This window comes from Tenebrio molitor, chromosome 6 (genome assembly GCF_963966145.1).
Source record: "Tenebrio molitor chromosome 6, icTenMoli1.1, whole genome shotgun sequence".
In the NCBI taxonomy this organism is placed as follows: domain Eukaryota; kingdom Metazoa; phylum Arthropoda; class Insecta; order Coleoptera; family Tenebrionidae; genus Tenebrio; species Tenebrio molitor.
The window spans coordinates 7743459-7763871 of NC_091051.1; the positions used below are offsets into that span (position 1 = coordinate 7743459).

The following is a 20413-nucleotide window of genomic DNA, read 5'->3' on the forward strand; positions in this document are numbered from 1 at the left end:
ATGTTCAATATGTGCTTTTTTTTAATGTTTTATATGTAATCTACAGGGTCAATATTTTCTGGTGGAGTTACGCTTTTTATGAAATATCATCTACATATTGGGTGATTCAAAATGATTGTGGCCAAGTATGGCAACTATGTACGAAAATTTATGTGGCAACTGTGTGGATGAGGTAGCGTTGTCATTTGTATGATATTTCATAAGCGTGCATTTGATTTTTTTGATATCATTACACATTGATTTGACAGTTTTCAAAATTGCGCGACTATGAACTGTCAAAGAAATATCAACTCTACCCTACCCACACAGTTGCCACATAAATTTTCGTACATAGTTGCCATACTTGGCCACAATGATTTTGAATCACCCAATATTATCTTACATTACTTCCACATTGCATTATTTTTTTCAGGTAGGTTATTGATGATCGTCAAGGCAAGATACACAGTCTTGGTAAGTCTTCATAACTAGCAATCAATAATTTTGTTTCGACGTTATTTACTACCTAAAGTGAGATTTTAAATATTTTATAATTCTCAAGAATTAATGGAATGAAGAAGAAATTTATTTATAATATTTTATTTGTTAGTTCTGTATTTGTAGACAATAAAATTATGCTGTAATATTGATTATTAAAAATAAAAATGACTTATCTATGACTGTGCGATATATCCTGTTTATCCCACTCATTTTAAACAGGTAATAACTTTTTTACCGCACGTCGTGTGGTAAAGTAAATAAGGGAAAACATTACAAAAATAGATATTTGACTACAGAACCAATTGACGGTCTTATTCTTATGTCTGAAGGTGGATCTTACTTAAAGAATTCATTTAAAAACAAATTTAATTCAAAAAGTCAAAGCAAAAATAGGCGCTGACTATTTTCAAGATCATAGTAATTATTTAAATAAAAATGTATCGATTTGTAGACAACACGTGATGTACTACATTATTATCGCTCCACTGCTCGTTGTGCAAACTTCACGTGATACGTGATAAAAATGTGTATATCGTACATGTTGGGTAAATAACTATTTCCAAACTTCTTCTTAGTTTTTTATTAACGTTTGAGTTATTTATTGTTCCTAGAGTTTTTGTATTTAAGAAGTTCAGAAACAATCCGAGATATTAGCTATCAAATCACAACGTTCCTCGTGTTTGATAACGATAAGGTAATGAAGTCAAACAAAAGACCGTCAATAACAGTAAAAGAAAAATAAAGTGGAAACAGTAACAATCACGTAATAGACATAGGAACAGGAGGTAAAACAAAACAAGTTTTTTTATCGCTTTAAATAATGTAGTGCGATAAGGTCGAGGATAAGGTAAATATCGACTAGCATAGCATGCAAAACACCGATCTCTACAATAATTCTCCACTCAGTTCTGGTACTAAGCTCTATAAAAAAACGTAAAATATTGCGGTTTCTGTTGTTGATCCAACAATAAAAAAATGTGATAATTTATTGTTGGGTCGGCCTGGCCGGTATGATTTGTGGAGGATTGATTTTTATTTGTTGTGGAATGAAGTCAGTGTTGCACGGCTCAATCAATTACTTAGGTTACTAATAAAAAAGAGTCATTTGATAGGCTATAAAAGCTTCGTTTTATTGCGGCCTTAAATATATTTTACGTTAAGTTAACAGGGTTTTAATTTTGTTGGTGCTATTAAACCGAATTCAATTTTGAGGGCTTCCAAGTAAAAAAGAATTTAGCCTTTTATTAATACCTCCACTAATCTCCGACTAATTACTTCTGACTGAATTGTCAATTATTGTTCCGTAGTCTGTTGGGAAACAAATGACGGAGGGATGGAAAACGGAAATTTTTACATTTTCAATTTGACGTCTTTTGTTCAGTACATCCTAAAATACTGGAAAATTCGATTTTAAATTACTCTACATTTTTTTATACACCCATTTAGAAAACTCAAAATAATTATAATTCAAAAAATTAATAAGTGAAGCTTTTTTTCCTTGCATGCCATTGGTCAAAACCTCTCTCTCGAATTTTCTTGTAGAATCTCTCACGTGCGTATAAATAAGATTTTGTAAATTTTTCCTCACTTTTCACACATCTTTTGTTGTTGTTGGAACTAAGCACGAGTCACAGATAAACTCCGAAAATTTTTCTGAAATAATTCATGCGCTAGGATGATTTTAACTGATAATAATAATTATTTTTATTTCTTTTACTGGGACTTCTAAATGAATTAAAAAATTAATTTCTGGTCCGGTCGTAATAAAGAGTCAAAAGTATGATACTTCGTTATTTATAACATATTTTTCCGTTGTTTTTCGTACTTTTACAGCATTACACAATGTCACACTATATGATAATGGCCAGTTAGGCTTATTTGCTTATTAATCTGAACTCATGTTGGTGCTTTTAAGGGATGTTTTATATCCCATTGCTGGTGTTAACATGTAGTTAGTCTCAAGAGTAATGTCATTTCTGTTTTGCAGTGGGTAACAAGCGATTCATTTATCACCTGCGAATCGTCAGTTAGTGTTTATTTTTTACAGAGAGGAGTTTATTGACAAACCGTTGCAATACAAGTTTAAATTCAGATTCATTAAGAATCTCTTTATAAAAATAAAATATTATTTTTCTATTTTGCACCTTTAACACAGTCATTATAACACTCAAACGGATTTGGAAAAGGAGCTCTTTTCGATACGCGTTTCAGGAACATTTACTTAAATTTTTAATGTTGGCAGTGACTCACAGTGAGTAGTTGCTAAAATACAACGTGATCACTGCACTTCACGACACTTTAAATTCAAAACTTGCAATTGTTCGTCTAGTTACCGGTGTTACCAACCCTTATATTTGCTAAATATAATTTTCCTAGCATTATGTTTAGAATTTTTTTTAATTTAAAATTTAAAATAGGGGCAAAATAGGAAAAATATTGTACTATACTCGTTTTATAAGCCATTTTGTCGCACGCGTTTTTAGAGCACGACGAGCGCAGCGAGAAGTGCTATAAACAAACAACAACAACAAAAATGGTGTCTTATAAAACTTGTATAATAAATTACTATTATTTCATGTAAACAAAGATTCGTTTGTACTATTGGGGACAAAATACGTTGGTCATCATTTTTCTGTCACTTCAAAAAAAAATTATGTAAACCAAGCATTAACGTCAAGTCAACATCGATGACAATTTCGAATTATCTCTTGTCAAAAATATGGCACCTTCCACCGTTCAAAAATTTAGAATTGTCTCCCTCGCTTCTGAGCGATTGTCCATGAGCCAAATTGCCTTGTGAAAACCTTTTCAAGTTTTCCTCCTTGGAATTTCTCGTTCAGTGGTCCATTTTTCGATATTTAACATTTTGCAATGACGAGTCTGACAGTGACAGTCAGTGACAAAGGTTAACCATTCTAATGCTTGATTTACAACTTTATGTCACTCAAATGACTTTGACGACCAAAGTAATTTGTCCCCATTAGTACGTTTTGCTTGACAATTTTTCATCCGAAAAATAGTTTGTAAAAAATATTCTCTTTTGGAGACATATTATACATAATATTATGCAAATATATACAGGGTTATTCACGAGAGGGGTATTTCTGAATTTCTTTTTGCCGCAACCCATTATACACATTGTAACAATATCTTGATTTCAAATTTTGAAAATGATTATAACTGAATCCACGACGGCTCTTAGTCCTGTCCCTTTGACATTAAAGCAAAAAATCTTTGTCAATTCGAAAAATTTGTTTTTAGAATAACGACGAAATAGTTATTTACTCTCGTGTCAAAAATAAATTACTCCCTAGAATTCGAACTTTTAGGGAAATAACGTTTTTCATGTTGTGTGTAACTAGATTTTCAAAAGTTATTTTGAATGCCTCCCTCTTGGAGTGGATTTCACTGCGGGGGGATTAAATCAATTACAAATCACCCACTCCGCATTCGTTCCAAATTCACTCCGCATTTACTCCGCTAATTTTTTACAGTGTATGAACGTAATACACAGGTGTTCCCGAAAAAGAATTTGGGTCCATAACTCCTTTATTTATCGGAGGATTTTAATTATTTATACATTAAATTAAGTGGCCCTAAATAGGCTACAAAAACCCCTAATAAATTCACATATAGGTCTAAGGAATTCAGGGCTAAACTATCAAAATATTTTTTTTCAAATGCGAACACATAATTTTTTTAACACTTCTGATAGAGATTTTTTATTCTAAAAAGAACAGTGTATCACAAGCGTACAATTACTTACCCAAAAACCAAAAAAAAAGTTAAAAAACGCTACTATCGTCGATGCTTAAACTGCGCTTTGTACGTGCAATCTCAAATGTTATTACACATGTCATTTGTTTTTTCAACTAACTTAATTTGGTTAATTTATTACATTCTAACGCAAGGAATTTTGATAGCTTCTCACTTGGTGCTCGTCATTTGTTTCAAAATGTAGTGTTATTAAAAAAAAAAAATCTTATATGAGGTTGTTGTTTTCAGAGTAAAAATCTCTATCAGAATTAGTAAAAAAAAAAGTATATGTCCGTATTTGAAAAAGATATTTTGACACTTTAACCTTGAAGCACTTTGGGTTTTACGTGAATTTAGTACGCCATTTTATAGCTTATTCACAACCATTTAATTTGGTGTATGGATAATTAAAATCCTCCGATAAATAAGGGAGCTATGGATTTGTCTCTTTTTTTGGGAACGCCCTATATATTATACATAAATTTTATCTTTCTGCACTCCTTCTCCACATAAACTTTAACTATGCCAAATCTCACACTCCTCCGTGCGCGCAATTTGCTTAAAAAGGGGTACAAAGCTTTTCCTTCACGTATTAATATTATATAGATTGTTGAAAGTGGCTCCCATTATGTTTTAATTCGTTTCTTTTCATTACTAAAAATATTCTGCAGCATTTGCTGATCTATAGTGTTCCAGCAGTTTGTTATTTCCTCCATAAGTTTCTCCAAAGTAATGAAGCGATAAAACCATTGCGGTTTACTGAAAAGATTGCTTATTATTTACTGTAGACATACGAAAATAAATGTCTTACCTTCGCGATTTCGTAACTTGTTTTTGGTATTTACAGTTCACAATTGCGGAAAACGGTTTTAGTCTTCATAGACTGTTGAAGAAAATCACAAGCAAAACAACCGAGACGCTGAATTCACAACTGACGCTAAGATTTAATAATTTGACATTTGTCATTTGACATCTAATTTGCCGGCTTCAACGGCTCGACATAGATATAAAAAAAAATAGTTCGACCAAAAAAAAAAAAAAATACAGCCGCACAATTCCACAGGACTCTTGATATAATGTTCTTTTATAGACACTTTGTAGTAGTGTGCGACGAAAAACAATTTTGTCAACAAATTTTATATTTTGTATGTGAAAAGTCAGATTAATACAATTTGTTCAGTGCCCCTGTTGAAATAGCGTTTCATTGAAACAACTTACTTCGTAAACATTCGCTGCTAACACTTTATAATCTGTGTAGTTGTTTTGTTAAAGTAAGGCCCGGTTTATTCACTTTCAAGTAAATTTATCTGGCCAGTAGTTAATATGATTCAGAATCTGCTATTGGTAGATCCATGGTAATTACCGTTCAAATAAAGTTACTTGAAGGTGAATAAACCGGGCCTAAATCTGGAATGAAATAGAGGTACAATAAATATTTAAAATTGAGAAACATGTGACGCAGAGCATTCTATTAAAAAGAAACGATTTATTTACAATTTACTTAACACTAGTTATAAATCTTGCATATATTTGAATCTATATTTTTTTACAATCGGGTCACATTTTTCTTTTATTTTCTCTGTTAATTCGTCAATTATATCTTCATTCTTGCCTTTCAAACTGTCCACGTGCGCGAACGTCGTTTTACATAAAGCATATATTTCATGCTTTTTCATTGAGAGCTTTTCAAGATTATACATTGCAGATGTACAGTAATCCGTTAAATATTTTTTTTTCGTAACAAATATTAAAAAACGGAGATCTTCAGCTTCGTGATTTGTGCTGTCTAGCAATACTTTTTCGATTATCGTATCACTTTGAGTGACGCGGAAGTAATTAATTTTTACTTCTTTGACATTACTGCGGTACTTTTCTTTTGCTTCTATCGTTAAAATTCCGTTCTGATCGATGTTCAATGTAAGGATAACTTCACGTTGCCTTGGTGGTGCAGGTATAAGGTTATCCAATCTAAATTTATGTAACAAATGATTCTTTGTGGCCTCCAAACGTTCACCTTCAAATATTTTAAATGTAATGGTAGCTTGGTTTTTATGTGTGTTTACAAAATTCTTAAATTTGCTGGTAGGTATTGGTGTATTTTTTTTAATTATGAAATTCATCTCACCATAGTTGTCTTCTATTCCTAAAGATAATGGAATTACATCAGTTATTTTAATTTTATCGAGTCTTTGCTCAGAGTTAGAAGAAAACATTGCTGCTTGAAGAGCTGCCCCTTTAGCTACGCATTCTTCAACATTGATACTTTTGGTTAAAGTCTTTCCATCAAAATAAGCTGATAGTAACTCTCGTATTTTTGGAATACGGCTTGATCCGCCAGCTAGTACTATATTTTTTATTTTGTCTTTTGCTACTCTGGAATTATTCACACATCTTCTAACAATTTCGATTGTTCTTCTGAACAGTTTTTCCCCCATTTCTTCAAACTGTTTTCTTGTAAAGCTAATTTCAATTTTGTCATGATCCTTTACGAAACCTTCAAGTATAATTAGAGTTGCTGTTGTAAAGGATAAATGTTCTTTTGCTTTCTGACACTCTGTTTGCAATCTTCTCATGTTTCTTCTGTCACTTTTTGGATTGTATTCGTACTCCTTTTCTAGTTTCTCACATACATAATCTATAATTAGATTATCCAAATCTTTTCCTCCTAAACTTGTGTCTCCATCTACACAAATAACGTCTATACTATTTAGAGTCCTTTTTAGAATACTAACATCAAATGTGCCTCCTCCTAAGTCGTAAATCAAAGAATAACACTTGTCATCGACATTATCTTTAAAAAAGTAACTTAAGGCAACTGCGTTGGGTTCATTGAGCAGTTTTAAGACTGTGAAACCAGCTTCTTCAGCAGCTGCTAAAGTGGCTTGTCTCTGACTTGTATTAAAATAAGTTGGCACAGTGATGACAGCTTTGTCAGCAGTGCCTATTTTAGCTTCCACATCGTTTTTAATTTTTTGCAGAATAATAGTAGTTATCTCTTGAGGAGTTTTTTTTAACACTTTGTTTTTATCTTCAATCACAATAATGGGATCATTATCATTATCTTCTACTTTGAATGAGAAATACTGCAGATTATTTTGCAAACTGATTTCTTGGTAAGTCTTGCCAATAAATCGCTTAATTTCTGAAATATAAAATTAATAAAAATACATTTTACACACATTTAAAGTACCGAGCGATCGAATAAAAAAAAATCAGAGTAGGCGAAAATGGTAATTTGAACCAATCAAATCATCATAATAGCACAATCCAGGTAACTCGATTTTTTTTAATTGATCGCACGTTATAATACTTACCATAAATTCCATTTTCTGGTAAACGCATTCCCATTTCAGCACCATGTTTTCCGACAACTACGTTCGTTAATTGATTTTTACAAAAAAATACAAAAGATGGTGTAATTTTTCCACCTTCCACATTTTCAAGAATTTCAATTGCTTTATTCTTATAGTAAGCTGCACAACAATTTGTTGTGCCTAAATCGATACCAATTACGTAATTATTGTCCATAATGTACATGTGGTGGATAAATTAACTGTGAAACCTTGTGTCAGTATTTTTTTTTAATGGATTCTTATCATTAATTATCAATCTGATAATTTCGTTATCGGTAAAATGGAAGATTTTTTTTTAAGATAAGAGAGGTTGGTATAATAGTAGAATGTTTTACAAGTAAAGAAAAGTGGAGGTTCACTAGCGAGTGAAAGAATAGCATGTTCACAACGATGATATGATAATGTATGTACGAGTAGAACGTCCTCTGAGTTCTTTGACCAATGCAAGACTCGCTGTTAACAATACTAATTGCGCGCACACGAGTGGTATACTATTAAAGGAACAGTGAAGTTGAAAAATGTCATTTTTGGAAAACATCGCTAAAATAAAATTTAAGTGTTAAGGATACTAGTCTATAATAGTTATTTACATAATTAGTGGGATAAAAGCAATATTACACGATTCGAGTGTGAAGATTGCAGATGACGAGGGCGTTAACCCGAGTTCATCTGTAACACACGAGTTTCCTGTAATATGCTTTAGCCCACGTGTTATGTGCAACATTTTATCTACGGCTGCTAATTATTAATTAAAAAAATCAATTTTTGGCAAAAACGTCAAATTTGACATTTATAAAATAGTAGTTTATTTGACGAGTTTGTGTGTAAATTGGGCCTTTTTTGGCACGAACGAGTTGAATACAACGTTTTTTTGTTCGACGAGCCCCTTAAAGGCCCCAAATCGCTTAAAACTTTTAAAATTAGCTTGACGTTTCGTTTTGACAAGTTGTGACATTTATCAAAATCCGTTCACATAGGAGAAAATTCTCAAATTTTGACAGTGTCGAACAAAAAATATATTTTGATAATTGTTAAACGTCAGTTTCAATCGTTTTCATTCAAAATCAAAGCGACAAGATTGAAACTATTTGCTCAATACCAGGACAACCAGCTAATTCTGTTTGTAAACAACGCGTTGTTTTTAATTTTTCATAATTGAGAGCCGGATCGTTTACGTCTTATCGCGGCTCTCGGAAGTGACTTCGAAAAATGTACATTGGGGTTACGCCGACGTCAAGTGAGAAAACTACCAGTACCTGGAACGGAAAAGTGTGTGATCCTGTTTCGAGGACGACCTGGAGGGCAAGAGATGAGCGTCCCTCGAGGTGTCACTGCATTTTGCGCCGTTTTTCCAGTATGACGTGTATTACAAAGTGGTCTCCTGTGGGAGCAACGAAAACGAAAATAGCAGATGATATCATTAAAAGTGGAAGTGAGTCTTTTTGTGCCAAGCCCAGAGATTGAAGACCAAAACGAAGTCGATGTGGGCAACTGGGCGAACAAAATGCAAGAACTGTGTGATGAATATGTATTTACAATAAGCAGCTTTTCTTTTGTCTTTCAATAAATTTTGTCTGTTTGCTTCTAAATAAAAATGCGTTACGTAATGAAACCAGTGCGGTAATGAACTACATTACGCAACTCAAATGACTATAAATGAATGTGATTACAAGGTCTTATCCAAGCAGCCGTAGATAAGTTATGTTAATAATGTTGCAAATTATTAAAATGTCATGTACTTCCTGATAAAAACGAATAATCTCTGCAGGTAAATACAAGATATTGAGGTTATAGTTGCACTTTGGCACCAAAAGCTAGTACTAGATAAAGTAGGTACATAATAGTATATTATATCATTAAGAGTTGAAGTGAGTCTTTTTGTGGGTAGCCCAGAGCCGAAACGTAGTTGATGTCGACAACTGGGCGAGGCACAAAAAGACCTTTTACTCTGAATGATACAGGGTCATTATAAATGATTGTCCCATCGTAGGTGGCTGTGCCCTATGCTTTAGGTGCGCCGCTACGTCTACTAGTTGTGACAAACATTTATAATGACCCCGTATATACTATGTATTTTATCTTCAAGCGGATCACAAAAAAAAATCGAACATAGATTCACCTATTTATTTTTCTTTTCCTGCAGTTACAATCTTCAAATTTTAAGGCACTAGTAATTTCTACTTCCTTTGTTATTGGTACTTAAAGTTTCGATAATATTAGTAAAGTCTACAATGCTATTCAATCTATCCGATGGACACTTGCTTTGAAAACATTCGCGTACACATTCAAAATCAAGTAACAACGATTTTGCAAAATTTAAGCAGTGTGAACGGGTAATTTTAAGATTAGGTTAAAGATGACATTGACAGGAATTAAAAAAATTATGATCGGTCTTCTACTCACGGTCTCTCCTTGTTCCCACCTCTTCTTTACTTATTACTTGTAGAACAGTGCTTTTATTTAGCCCATTATGAGTAGCAACCCTTCTTATGGACCACTCTTCTTCTAATTTCGAAAGTATGAAAACTTTGTCTTGTTCTGTCAGTCGGGCCATTTTAACTTTTCAAAAGTTTCAATGTCAGAGTTGATTAATTACTATCCTGATTTAATACAGCGAAAAATAGCTGTACGCGAAGGTTTTGAAAGCAAGTGTACTTTCTGCAAATTTCCACATAAATCTTTCCCAAAATGGTGAATGATCGCGATTTGTAATTTTTTGTATCCTGAACTTTTAGTACGATAGCAGAGCCTAAATCTGCGATATGTCTTATTGTCAAATTGGTGAATTCATCGCATCACAAGCTCCGGCCAGACTGTAACTCTTTTGGTCGTAGTTCATCGTGTTTTTTATTTTCTTCGAAGCACTTAATGAGCGCTCGCTTTAATTTAGCGGTTAAAAGATTCCTTGTTTTTCGAGGCATTTTTATAATTTGATATTTGTGACAAACTGAAGGTCAAATTTTGGCGGAAGGTTAGGCCAACCCAAAAAAATGAAACTTATTCTAGGGATTTCTTTTTTTCTGCCAACATAATTCAACAGGTGGTGGATTTTTGATTTTGAAACAGATTATATATATATTTCCTGTTTATAACGTTCTACGGCCTCTTCCGATATCCATTTTCCACCGTCTTCTGTCATTACTTTGTTCTTCGTTGAGTTTGCCTCATCTCTTCTCGTACGCCTTCTGTCCAGCTTCGTCTTAGCCTTCCTTTTCTTCTTCTACCCTGTGGTGTCCATAATAATATACTACGTGACCAAGAAAGGTAAACACCCAGTACTTATAGTTTTATTTCAATAAATTTTTGCGGGCAAATGTGTTTTGAGTCAGATAAGAAATGAATAAATTTGCAGCCCTATCTATGCAGTATTCTGCCTTTTGTGCTGCTGGTTCGATTATTGCAAGCGTAAGGAAATTTTGTCTACATTGAAAAAATTTACTTTTGAATTTTAGAAAACTTGTTGAAAAATGTTTTTGTAAGGCGAGAAATTCCGCGAGTGCGTAGACTTGGTCACATTCCTCAGCTTAGTGACTTTGAAAGAGGGCGGATTGTAGGCTTACGAAAAGCAGGTTTGTCAGTTAGAGAAATTGCCAAAAGAACTGGCAGATTTGTACGCACCATTTTAAGATATCATCAGGCATGGACTCAAGAAGGCCGTGAATACACGGCTAGGGACACCGGACGTCATAGGATGACAACAAGCAACAAACTTTTCGTCATAAAATCAAAATTTTCCGAAAAAATGGGAAGTCTTGTGATATTGTTTCTGATAAATTTACGAATTTGAATTGGACATTTTTCTTCTGATTAGAGCTCGACAGCGTAGCAAACACAAAAAGTTTGAGTAGATAAATTAAAAAATTTATCCGATCGAAAAAAACAAGGTCGAGTTATATTTGTTGAGATTATTTGCAGAACAAAAAAAAACAACAAACAACTCCAATATCTTATTATTTATCGACGAAGAAGTCATTTTCATTAAATTATAAAATGAACTTTCAAATGTGACAAGAGGAAACAAAATTTTTAATCACTGACAAGGGGAAGCGAATTTTTATCCGAGATAAACAAAAATGATTGGTTCAAAAGTGAAATTCTCATTGGACCATTATCTGTGTTGCTATAGTGATGGAAATAATCGTACAAAAACATTTTCACTTAAGTACGCTTTCGTTTCAATGATTATCCCATGAGCGAAGTGTCGAATTAGGAGCTAGGAAAATGTAAAAAAAAATATTTAATTAAAAAAAGATCAATATTTAAAACAATGTTTATTTTAAATAGTTCTATTGGTGATTAAATTTATTACGTGGACTTCCATATTCCATAACACCCTGTATACCACTTTTCACGTTATGTATCTAAGGAAACGAACACGAAAATTATTGCTGACATTATTTTCATACAAATGATGAAATAGCTATTAAGACAACAAGTGTTTTATAGACGATTTAAAAATCGAAGTCGTAGTTTAAATCAGAGCGACCGCAGGGAGCGAGAATTTAATAGACCGAGATTTTTAAACTATAAAACACGCGTTGTCTTCAAGATTTTTTCTAACACTAACATCTTATCAGAAATTTTAATAAATTCAGAAATTATTCGAGGCGCGTCACAATACACAAAATGCGAAGGTTGCCATGGGTACTATGGTAATAATATCAACAAATTTGGAAAAAAACAACTTTCATCCTTGAAATGTGCCGAAACGTTCCAGAAGAAATAAGAAAAAAGGGGCAATTTGTTACCAATGAAGTCTAAAAGTGCATACGAAAAGGTGTATGTTTCGTTTCAAGGCCGGAACATTACGGAGGTAACGGAAGATGTCATTTTGGCATTTCTTGATATGGGATAAGTGTGTAGAACTTCATTAAAAGTTCATTCACATTACGGCAAGAATCATTTGAAGAAAATGTAAAGATTGCCAGTTTTCGATGGTCGGGCACTTGCATTGGATGAAACAGCAGAAGTTAAAGAAGAAGATGTTAGGAACAAGAGCACGAAGCTAATGTGGCAGTTCCAATTCAATAATAATTGTACTTTTCACTTTTGTGATAATTACTGTAAAAATGATGAATAAAATGTTACTTGAATAATATGTGTGAGCGTATTTAATGACTCTATAAGATACGTTGCTATTGACGTTGCTATTGAGAAAAGCGTATTGTATGGGAAACATAAGGTGTGAGCTCAAATGCACCATAGAAACAATATAAGATATTAGTGTTAGAAAAAGGAGTTTTCCGGACTTGTTAGATCCTTCAATGACCCAGAATTTTTTTGGCAGGTTATATTGGGACCACCTGTATAGAGGTCGTGCAAAAAATAATATTCACACTTGAACAAAATAAGTTCATTATAATGTCTTATTACCGCAACGGTGTTAAAATAGACGGAGAATGGACATACAGCATTCAAGCTTGCAAAGAAGAATTTTTAGCCAACTATCTCCCCAACTACAAAAATGTTTTGGCAAACTTCCTCGCTGCTCACATACATCGAATTGTTAATCGTCTTGTTACTAGCGGTAGTATTGAAAAAGGGAAATCGTCAGGTCGTCCCAAGGTGATTGAAGATGAAATTGAAAACATATGAGATCATTTAGAAGAACATCCGAGAACATCCCTTACCAGACTGTGTCTTCAAACTGGTGTACCTAGCAGTACATGTCATAAAATTGTTAAAAAGAACTTTCATTTACGTCCATATAAAGTAACAACTGTACAAGAGCTCTTCCCTAATGATCCTGAAAGCGGCATAAATTATTGTAACTGGTTTCAGAATAATCTGTTCCCCTGACTTAATTCCCTGACTTTTCTGTTTTCGGCTACTTGAAAAACGAGGTGCATAAACGACAAATGAATAATTGAAATGAGTTAATAGAAGAGATTACCAATTGTTGTCGTAACATCAACGAACAAATATTACAAAATATTTTCTAAAATAAGAAAGTGAGAGTGAGAAGATGTTTAGAGCAAAATGGAGGATACTTTGAGCTATTTCTTCAATTTTAATTGTTACTTGAATAATATGTGTGAGCGTATTTTATGACTCTATAAGATACGTTGTTATTGACGACGTGTCTTATACAGAAAAGCGTATGTATTTTATGGAAAACATAAGGTGTGAGCTCAAATGCACCATAGAAACAGTATAAGATATTAGTGTTAGAAAACTGGATAAAAAGAATTCGTCATTATTGTCAAAGCTCGGGATGAATGTTTAGAATGTTTTATCCAGTTTGTTTTTGGGGAGAAAATTTTCACCAATGCAACAGCCACGTTTGCATGGTGACAGCTTTATGCGGGGATGGTTTTAAAATTAAAATCGAATTTTATATCCATATATTATTCTCAAAAATTTTAACAATAAAAACGCTTCACTTCTTAGTGCTTGTTTACAATGGACATAAGCTTGACATAAGGCATAAGAAATTCATGATACATGCAGTGTATATACCATTAATTTTTACGTAACTTATGAGAAGTGACCTCAGTAAACATTATTGTTGTGTAGAAAAAGGCATGGAGAATCATATTCGAGTTATATGGACACATAAATTATTTTCCAATTGCCCAAATTTACAAATTATTCTTAGGTATCTCTTATGTATTTCTTATGTCTTATGTCCATTGTGAATAAGCACTTAAGGACACTAAATACCAAAACATATTCTTATAAACATAAAAAATTTTACAGAGTGGAAAATTTAATAAAGCTACCTAGGTTTGTGTTAAAAATTAAAAAAAAAACGTCTTTTAATTTAATAGTTAAAGTAAACCTGGAAATAAAAAAAGGTTTACTTGAATGTAGAGGTACAATAAATATTAAAAACTGTGAAACATGTTACGCAGAACATTCTATTACAAAAAACGATGTATTTTACGATTTAATGCTATTTATAAATCGTCCATATATTTGTATTCATATTTTTTTGCAATCGGATCACATTTTTCTTTTATTAGCTTGGTTAAATCTTCAATTATATCTTCATTCTCAACTTCTAAACCCTCCAGGCGATCTAACGTGTTTTTACATAAGTCATATATTTTATCATCTGTCGTCGGTAACTTTTCAAAATTATACATTACAGATGAACAGTAATGCCCCAAATACACTTTTTTCTTATGGACTATTACAAAACGTTGATCTTCAGCTTCGTGATTTGTGCTGTCTAACAATATTTTTTCAATTTCCTCATCACTTTGAATGCCGCGGACGTAATTGATTTTTACTTTTTTGACATTTTCGCCGTACTTTTCTTTTGCTTCTGTTGTTAAAATTCCGTTCTGGTCGATGTTCAATGTAAGAATAACTTGACATTGCCTTGGTGGTGCAGGTGTAATGTCCAATATAAATTCATCTAACAAACGATTCTTTGCAGCCTCCAAACGTTCACCTTCAAAAAGTTTAAATGTAATGGTAGCTTGGTCGTTAAATACGTTTACAAAATTTTTAGATTTGCTGATAGGTATTGGCGTATTTTTTTTAATTATGAAAGACATTTCACCCCAGTTGCATGCTATTCCTAAAGATAATGGAATTACATCTGTTATTTTAATTTTATTGACCCTTTGCTCAGGGTTACAAGAAAACATTGCAGCTTGAAGAGCTGCACCTTCAGCGATGCACTCGTCAAAATTGGTACTTTTGTTTAAAGTCTTTCCATCAAAATAAGCTGATAACAACTCTTGTATTTTTGGAATACGGCTTGATCCACCAGCTAGTACTACATGTTTTATCTTATCTTTCGCTATTCCGGATTTATCCACACATCTTCTAACAATTTCGATTGTTCTTTTGAACAGTTTTTCCCCCATTTCTTCAAACTGTTTTCTTGTAAAATCAATAACTTCGTGATGACCCGTTACGAAACCTTCAAGTATAATTTCAGTTGCTGTTGTAACAGATAAAGCTTCTTTTGCTTTCTCACACAACTTTTGCATTCTTCTCATGGTTCTTCTGTCACTTTTTGGATTGTATTCGTACTCATTTTCTAGTTGCTCACATACATAATCTACAATTAGATTATCCAAATCTTTTCCTCCCAAATTTGTGTCTCCATCTACACAAATAACATCTATATTATTTAAAGTTCTTTTTAGAATACTAACATCAAATGTGCCTCCTCCTAAGTCATAAATCAAAGAATAACACTCATCGTCGACATTATTTTTAAAAATGTAACTCAAGGCAGCTGCGTTGGGTTCACTGAGCAGTTTTAAAACTGTGAAACCAGCTTCTTTAGCAGCTGATAAAGTGGCTTCTCTCTGACTTGTATTAAAATAAGCTGGCACAGTGATAACAGCTTTGTTAAAATTGCCTATTTTAGCTTCCACATCTTTTTTAATTTTTTGCAGAATAATAGTAGCAATCTCTTGAGGAGTTTTTTTGAATACATGGTTTTCACCTTGAATCACAATAATGGGATCATTACCATCATCTTCTACTTTGAATGAGAAATATTGCAGATTATTTTGCAAATTTATTTCCTGGTAAGTCTTGCCAATAAATCGCTTAATTTCTGAAATATATAAAATTAATAATACTTAGTTATTTATTATACAAGACGATAAAATTCTACTTTATCTTTGAGAGCGCTCGAGAAGATAATGAGATTTTATCGTCGTGTACAATACAAAATTTTATTCCATCCTCCATTATTTCGATTGAATTACTAAATTATTTTGATTGACAATTATTATCAACGTCAAAAAAATTCAACAATCAAAAAAACGTCAAAAACGGAAAAATAACAATTGATGTTAAACATTAGAAACTCAAAGCGGAGGCTGGCATGGGAGTCGGTTACCGAGACAATTTGTTTATCAACAAAGTTAAAAGCAGTTTCGTAAAAGCGTCGTGAAAGTGTTTCAATTTTGAGGAAATAATGACCCAATCTTTCCTTAATGAAGATGAATTGTATGTTCCTGAAGATATTATTAAAGAAGCTAGGTCTGTTGTTGAAAATTTATTGCCGCAAAAATCTGTATAATTGTAAGTACCTATGAAAAAGAATACAATGTATTTTCTGTGTCTGGAGGAAAAGCAGAGACATAAAAGGTGATTTTGATGGGAACAGGCAGCATAAAGAATTGTCAAGGATTTTCAAACGAATTATCTGGTTGCAGTGGCGCTAACCTCATCAAAAGTGAGGATGTCGCTAACTTCATAAAAAGCAAAGATGTCGCTAACGAGAATACTGTCAAATGTGGTGGAAAAGTGTTTAAAAAGTGCACATTTAATTTTTATTAACATTGTTATTTCCGGTTATTTCAATTCAGATGTTCGTAATTTTGATTAAAAAAGAATAAAGAAACGATAAAATTTCATTTTACCATGAAGAAAACAGTAGATAAAATACCATTTTATCGTTTAGGATGGAATAAAGATACATTTTACACACATAATATTTACCATAAATTCCATTTTCTGGTAAACTTCTTCCCATTTCAGCACCATATTTTCCGACAATTATGTCCGTTGATTGATTTTTAAAAAAAAATACAAAAGATGGTGTAATTGTTTCCTCTTCCGCATTTTCAAAAATTTCAATTGCTCCATTTTTATAACAAGCTGCACAAGAATTTGTAGTGCCTAAATCGATACCAATTACACAATCCTCCATAATGAACATGTGGTGGTTAAACTAATTATGAAACCTTGTGTCAGTGTTTTTTTTCAATGTATTCTTATCATTAATTATTCATCTGATAATTTTCATTATTGATCAAATGGAAGATATGTTTTTTTTAAAGATTATTTCCATCACTATAGCAACACAGACAATGGTTCAATCAGAATTTGACTTTTGAACCAATCATTTTTGTTTATCTCGGATAAAAATTTGCTCCCTCTTGTCAGTGATTAAAATTTTTCTTTCTTCTTGTCACATTTGAGTCATTTGACAGTTCATTTTATAATTTAATGAAAATGACTTCTTCGTCGATAAATAAAAAGATATTGGCGTTGTTTGTTGTTTTTTTTTTGTTCTGGAAATAATCTCAACAAATATAACTCGACCTTGTTTTTTTTTTATTTATTTATCTACTCAAACTTTTTGTGTTTGATAAATTTACTCATTGAATTGGACATTTTTCTTCAAAGATTAAAGCCCTCCAGCTACGCTGTCGAGCTCTAATCAGAAGAAAAATGTCCAATTCAAATTCGTAAATTTACCACCAAAAAGTTTTTGTGAAATAATAGTTATTTATTATACAAGCGAGCTAAATGAATGTTTAACGAGCGATGCGGTTAACAGCGCGAGCGGCGAAGCCGCAAGCGCGTTAACATCGCAAGTTAAACAACTGTTTATCCAATTTTACACTAATAAACCTCTCCAATTTGAGTGTATTTTTTTAAATAAACCCTATTTTGATTTGATTGACGTTGTCATTAAGTATTGTAGGTTGTAGGGAATGAGAAAGCACGTAGTGAATATTTATTTAATGCAAAGTCCGAATCAAAATCTACCTTTATCAAAAGAAGAGGGCATTTGGAAAAGGAAAATAGGAGTATACATTTTTAAACTGTCAGCTAGAATAGTGTCAAAAAAATGACAATAAAGCTTAAACTACATTTACAATTTTTCAAAACCGACAGAAATTTGATGTCCCGTATCAAGCTACGTTTTGCGACCTGTACTGTCCAAAGAGTAAAAAAAAGGTGGGAAGTAGATCGAAGTATTAACAGAAGACAAGGATCAGAACGTCCACCAATTTCTACTTCGCAACAGGATGAAGCTCTGTTGGATTATTTAAGAGAAAACCCCTTTGATATAGCAAAACAACCCGCATTTGCCACACATTTTCCTGGATCGTATGATAATCTTTGAACAAACAAATTAATAACATGCAGTGCTGTTTTCGAGAACATCGTTCATAGTCACTTTGAGGGAGCAATAATTGCTTTCTAAAGTGGTGGAACATTTTGGAAACATTATGGCAGCACTCAAAATCCTGTGGTTTCCGAACAGTCAATACACATTTCCTATTACTTATCACAGTGACAGATAAATCATTTGCACCACAATGGTTTTTTGATTTTTGAACAGCGTTTACGTGATCACTGCACTTCACGACACTTTAAATTCAAAACTTGCAATTGTTCGTCTAGTTGTCTAGTCTATATTTGCCAAATATAATTTTCCTAACATTATGTTTTAAATTTTTTTTTAATTTGAAATTTAAAATAGGGGCAAAATAGAAAAAATATTGTATTACACTCGTTTTATAAGCCATTTTGTCGCACTGGTTTTTCTAAAAAACGCGTGCAACAAAATGGTGTCATAAACCTTGTATAATAAATTACTATTATTTCATGTAAACAAAGATTCGTTTGTACGTTTTGCTTGACAATTTTTCATCCGAAAAATACACCCCCCACAACAATTATCGCATAACATATGTTTATACAATCATGTAAAATTTGAAGTTTAACTTTTTTTTTCTGTGTTATCCTTTCGAGAATGAAATTGTATAAAATCCATATTGCACATATCAACATAAGGAGTTACAGTCATTGATTAATTCGCTCTAAAGTGTTGTGGTAAACGAGATGGTTCTGCAATGTCTTGCATACAGCCAACAAAAATTAACACAAGCAGTGCAAAAATCAGTTATCATTCCAATATAGGGTTGAAATCTTCTTAAAGATTAAATGTTTGCAGACCATTTGCATTACAAAGTGATGCGATAATTGTTGTGCAGTGTGTAGTTGTGTAAGAATTATTCTCTTTTGGAGACATATTATAGTACATAATATTATGCAAACATACAGGGTGGAACAAAAGTATCAAATATTGGCTGTAACTTTTTAATTTGACAATTTATGAAAAAATGTTTAATATAAAAGTTGATTGGTGTATTATCCTGCATCATCTGGTCTTTCTCGTTTGTTCCTATCTTCTTTGTTTCGCTGCTATGGCAACCAACTTTGGTTTTTTAAATAGCACCCATACATTTTTTCTGTGATTTTCAAACAAGCGTATTTTTCTGTATTCATAAATACAGTTTTGCCGTTATGGGGAAAAAGAATAAAAATTAAAGAAAACAAAGGTGATAAAATTAATTTACTAAGTAATAAAATGCAATATCAAGAATGTTGACAATTTTTGTTGAACGTCATACTCGGTATACCGAGTGGAACAAAAGTATCAAATAATCGCTGTAACTTTTTAATTTGAAAAATTATGAAAAAAATGTTTAATATAAAAATTGTTTGGTTTATTATCATGCATGACGTTCAACAAAAATTGTCAACATTCTTGATATTGCATTTTATTACTTAGTAGTAGTAGAAAACCCACACAACTACATAGTTACAAGGCTGCATTCAGGACTGTTGTTCTGCTTTGTCGACACATGCATTTTTTGCATGCAGCTGCTATAATGGTCGCATTTTTATTTTATAAAACTGAAGTTTTAATGTAACTTTTAGAACATGTGGTAGTTTGTGTTCGATTTGTAACTTTTAATAACAGTAGTCACTGTTTCTACAAAATTTGTAGTGACGAAGGAGAACAATGAATTCAAATCGCATTCCAGAGTGAAATCTAATCAGGCGATCGTTTAAAATGGCTAATGAAAAACAGTTTTTGAGATCTTCATCGCTAAAATGTGGAGATATGGATTAAACAATGCTTAAGTGTTTTTTTTTTGGTTTTATTTGTCATTTTAAGTACTACTTCTTATTAAATTTATCTCCAATTACAAATTGTGGTCAATACCTATTTTATTAACAGTATCAAAGTAACTAAGTAAAATGAAATCTAATCGGGTGATCGCTTAGAATGGGTAATTTAAAAACAGTTTTTGAGATCATTA

At 32.4% G+C, this 20413-nt stretch overlaps 3 protein-coding genes across 5 annotated transcripts in view; 1 reads left to right on the plus strand and 2 right to left on the minus strand.

Moving 5' to 3' along the window:
* The window catches only part of LOC138132936 (chondroadherin), a 125504-nt gene that overhangs the window by 30083 nt on the left and 75008 nt on the right, over positions 1-20413 (plus strand). Inside the window, exon 2 of one of the 3 annotated variants that reach the window (XM_069050673.1) lies at positions 413-453. The exons of the other annotated variants lie outside the window; for them this stretch is intronic. The gene's annotated coding sequence lies outside the window, so the exon portion shown is untranslated. The remainder of the gene's footprint in view (positions 1-412; positions 454-20413) is intronic. 3 annotated transcript variants of the gene reach the window in all.
* Positions 5685-7798, minus strand: LOC138133659 (uncharacterized). The gene is made up of 2 exons (XM_069051600.1): positions 7551-7798; positions 5685-7378 (listed from the first exon to the last, which is right to left on the minus strand). The coding sequence occupies exons 1-2, from the start codon at positions 7771-7773 to the stop codon at positions 5748-5750; spliced, it is 1854 nt and encodes a 617-aa protein (XP_068907701.1). The 5' UTR covers positions 7774-7798; the 3' UTR covers positions 5685-5747.
* Positions 13919-17260, minus strand: LOC138133583 (heat shock 70 kDa protein 1-like). The gene is made up of 2 exons (XM_069051524.1): positions 17007-17260; positions 13919-16113 (listed from the first exon to the last, which is right to left on the minus strand). Exons 1-2 carry the CDS (start codon positions 17224-17226, stop codon positions 14489-14491), a joined length of 1845 nt encoding a protein of 614 aa, XP_068907625.1. The 5' UTR covers positions 17227-17260; the 3' UTR covers positions 13919-14488.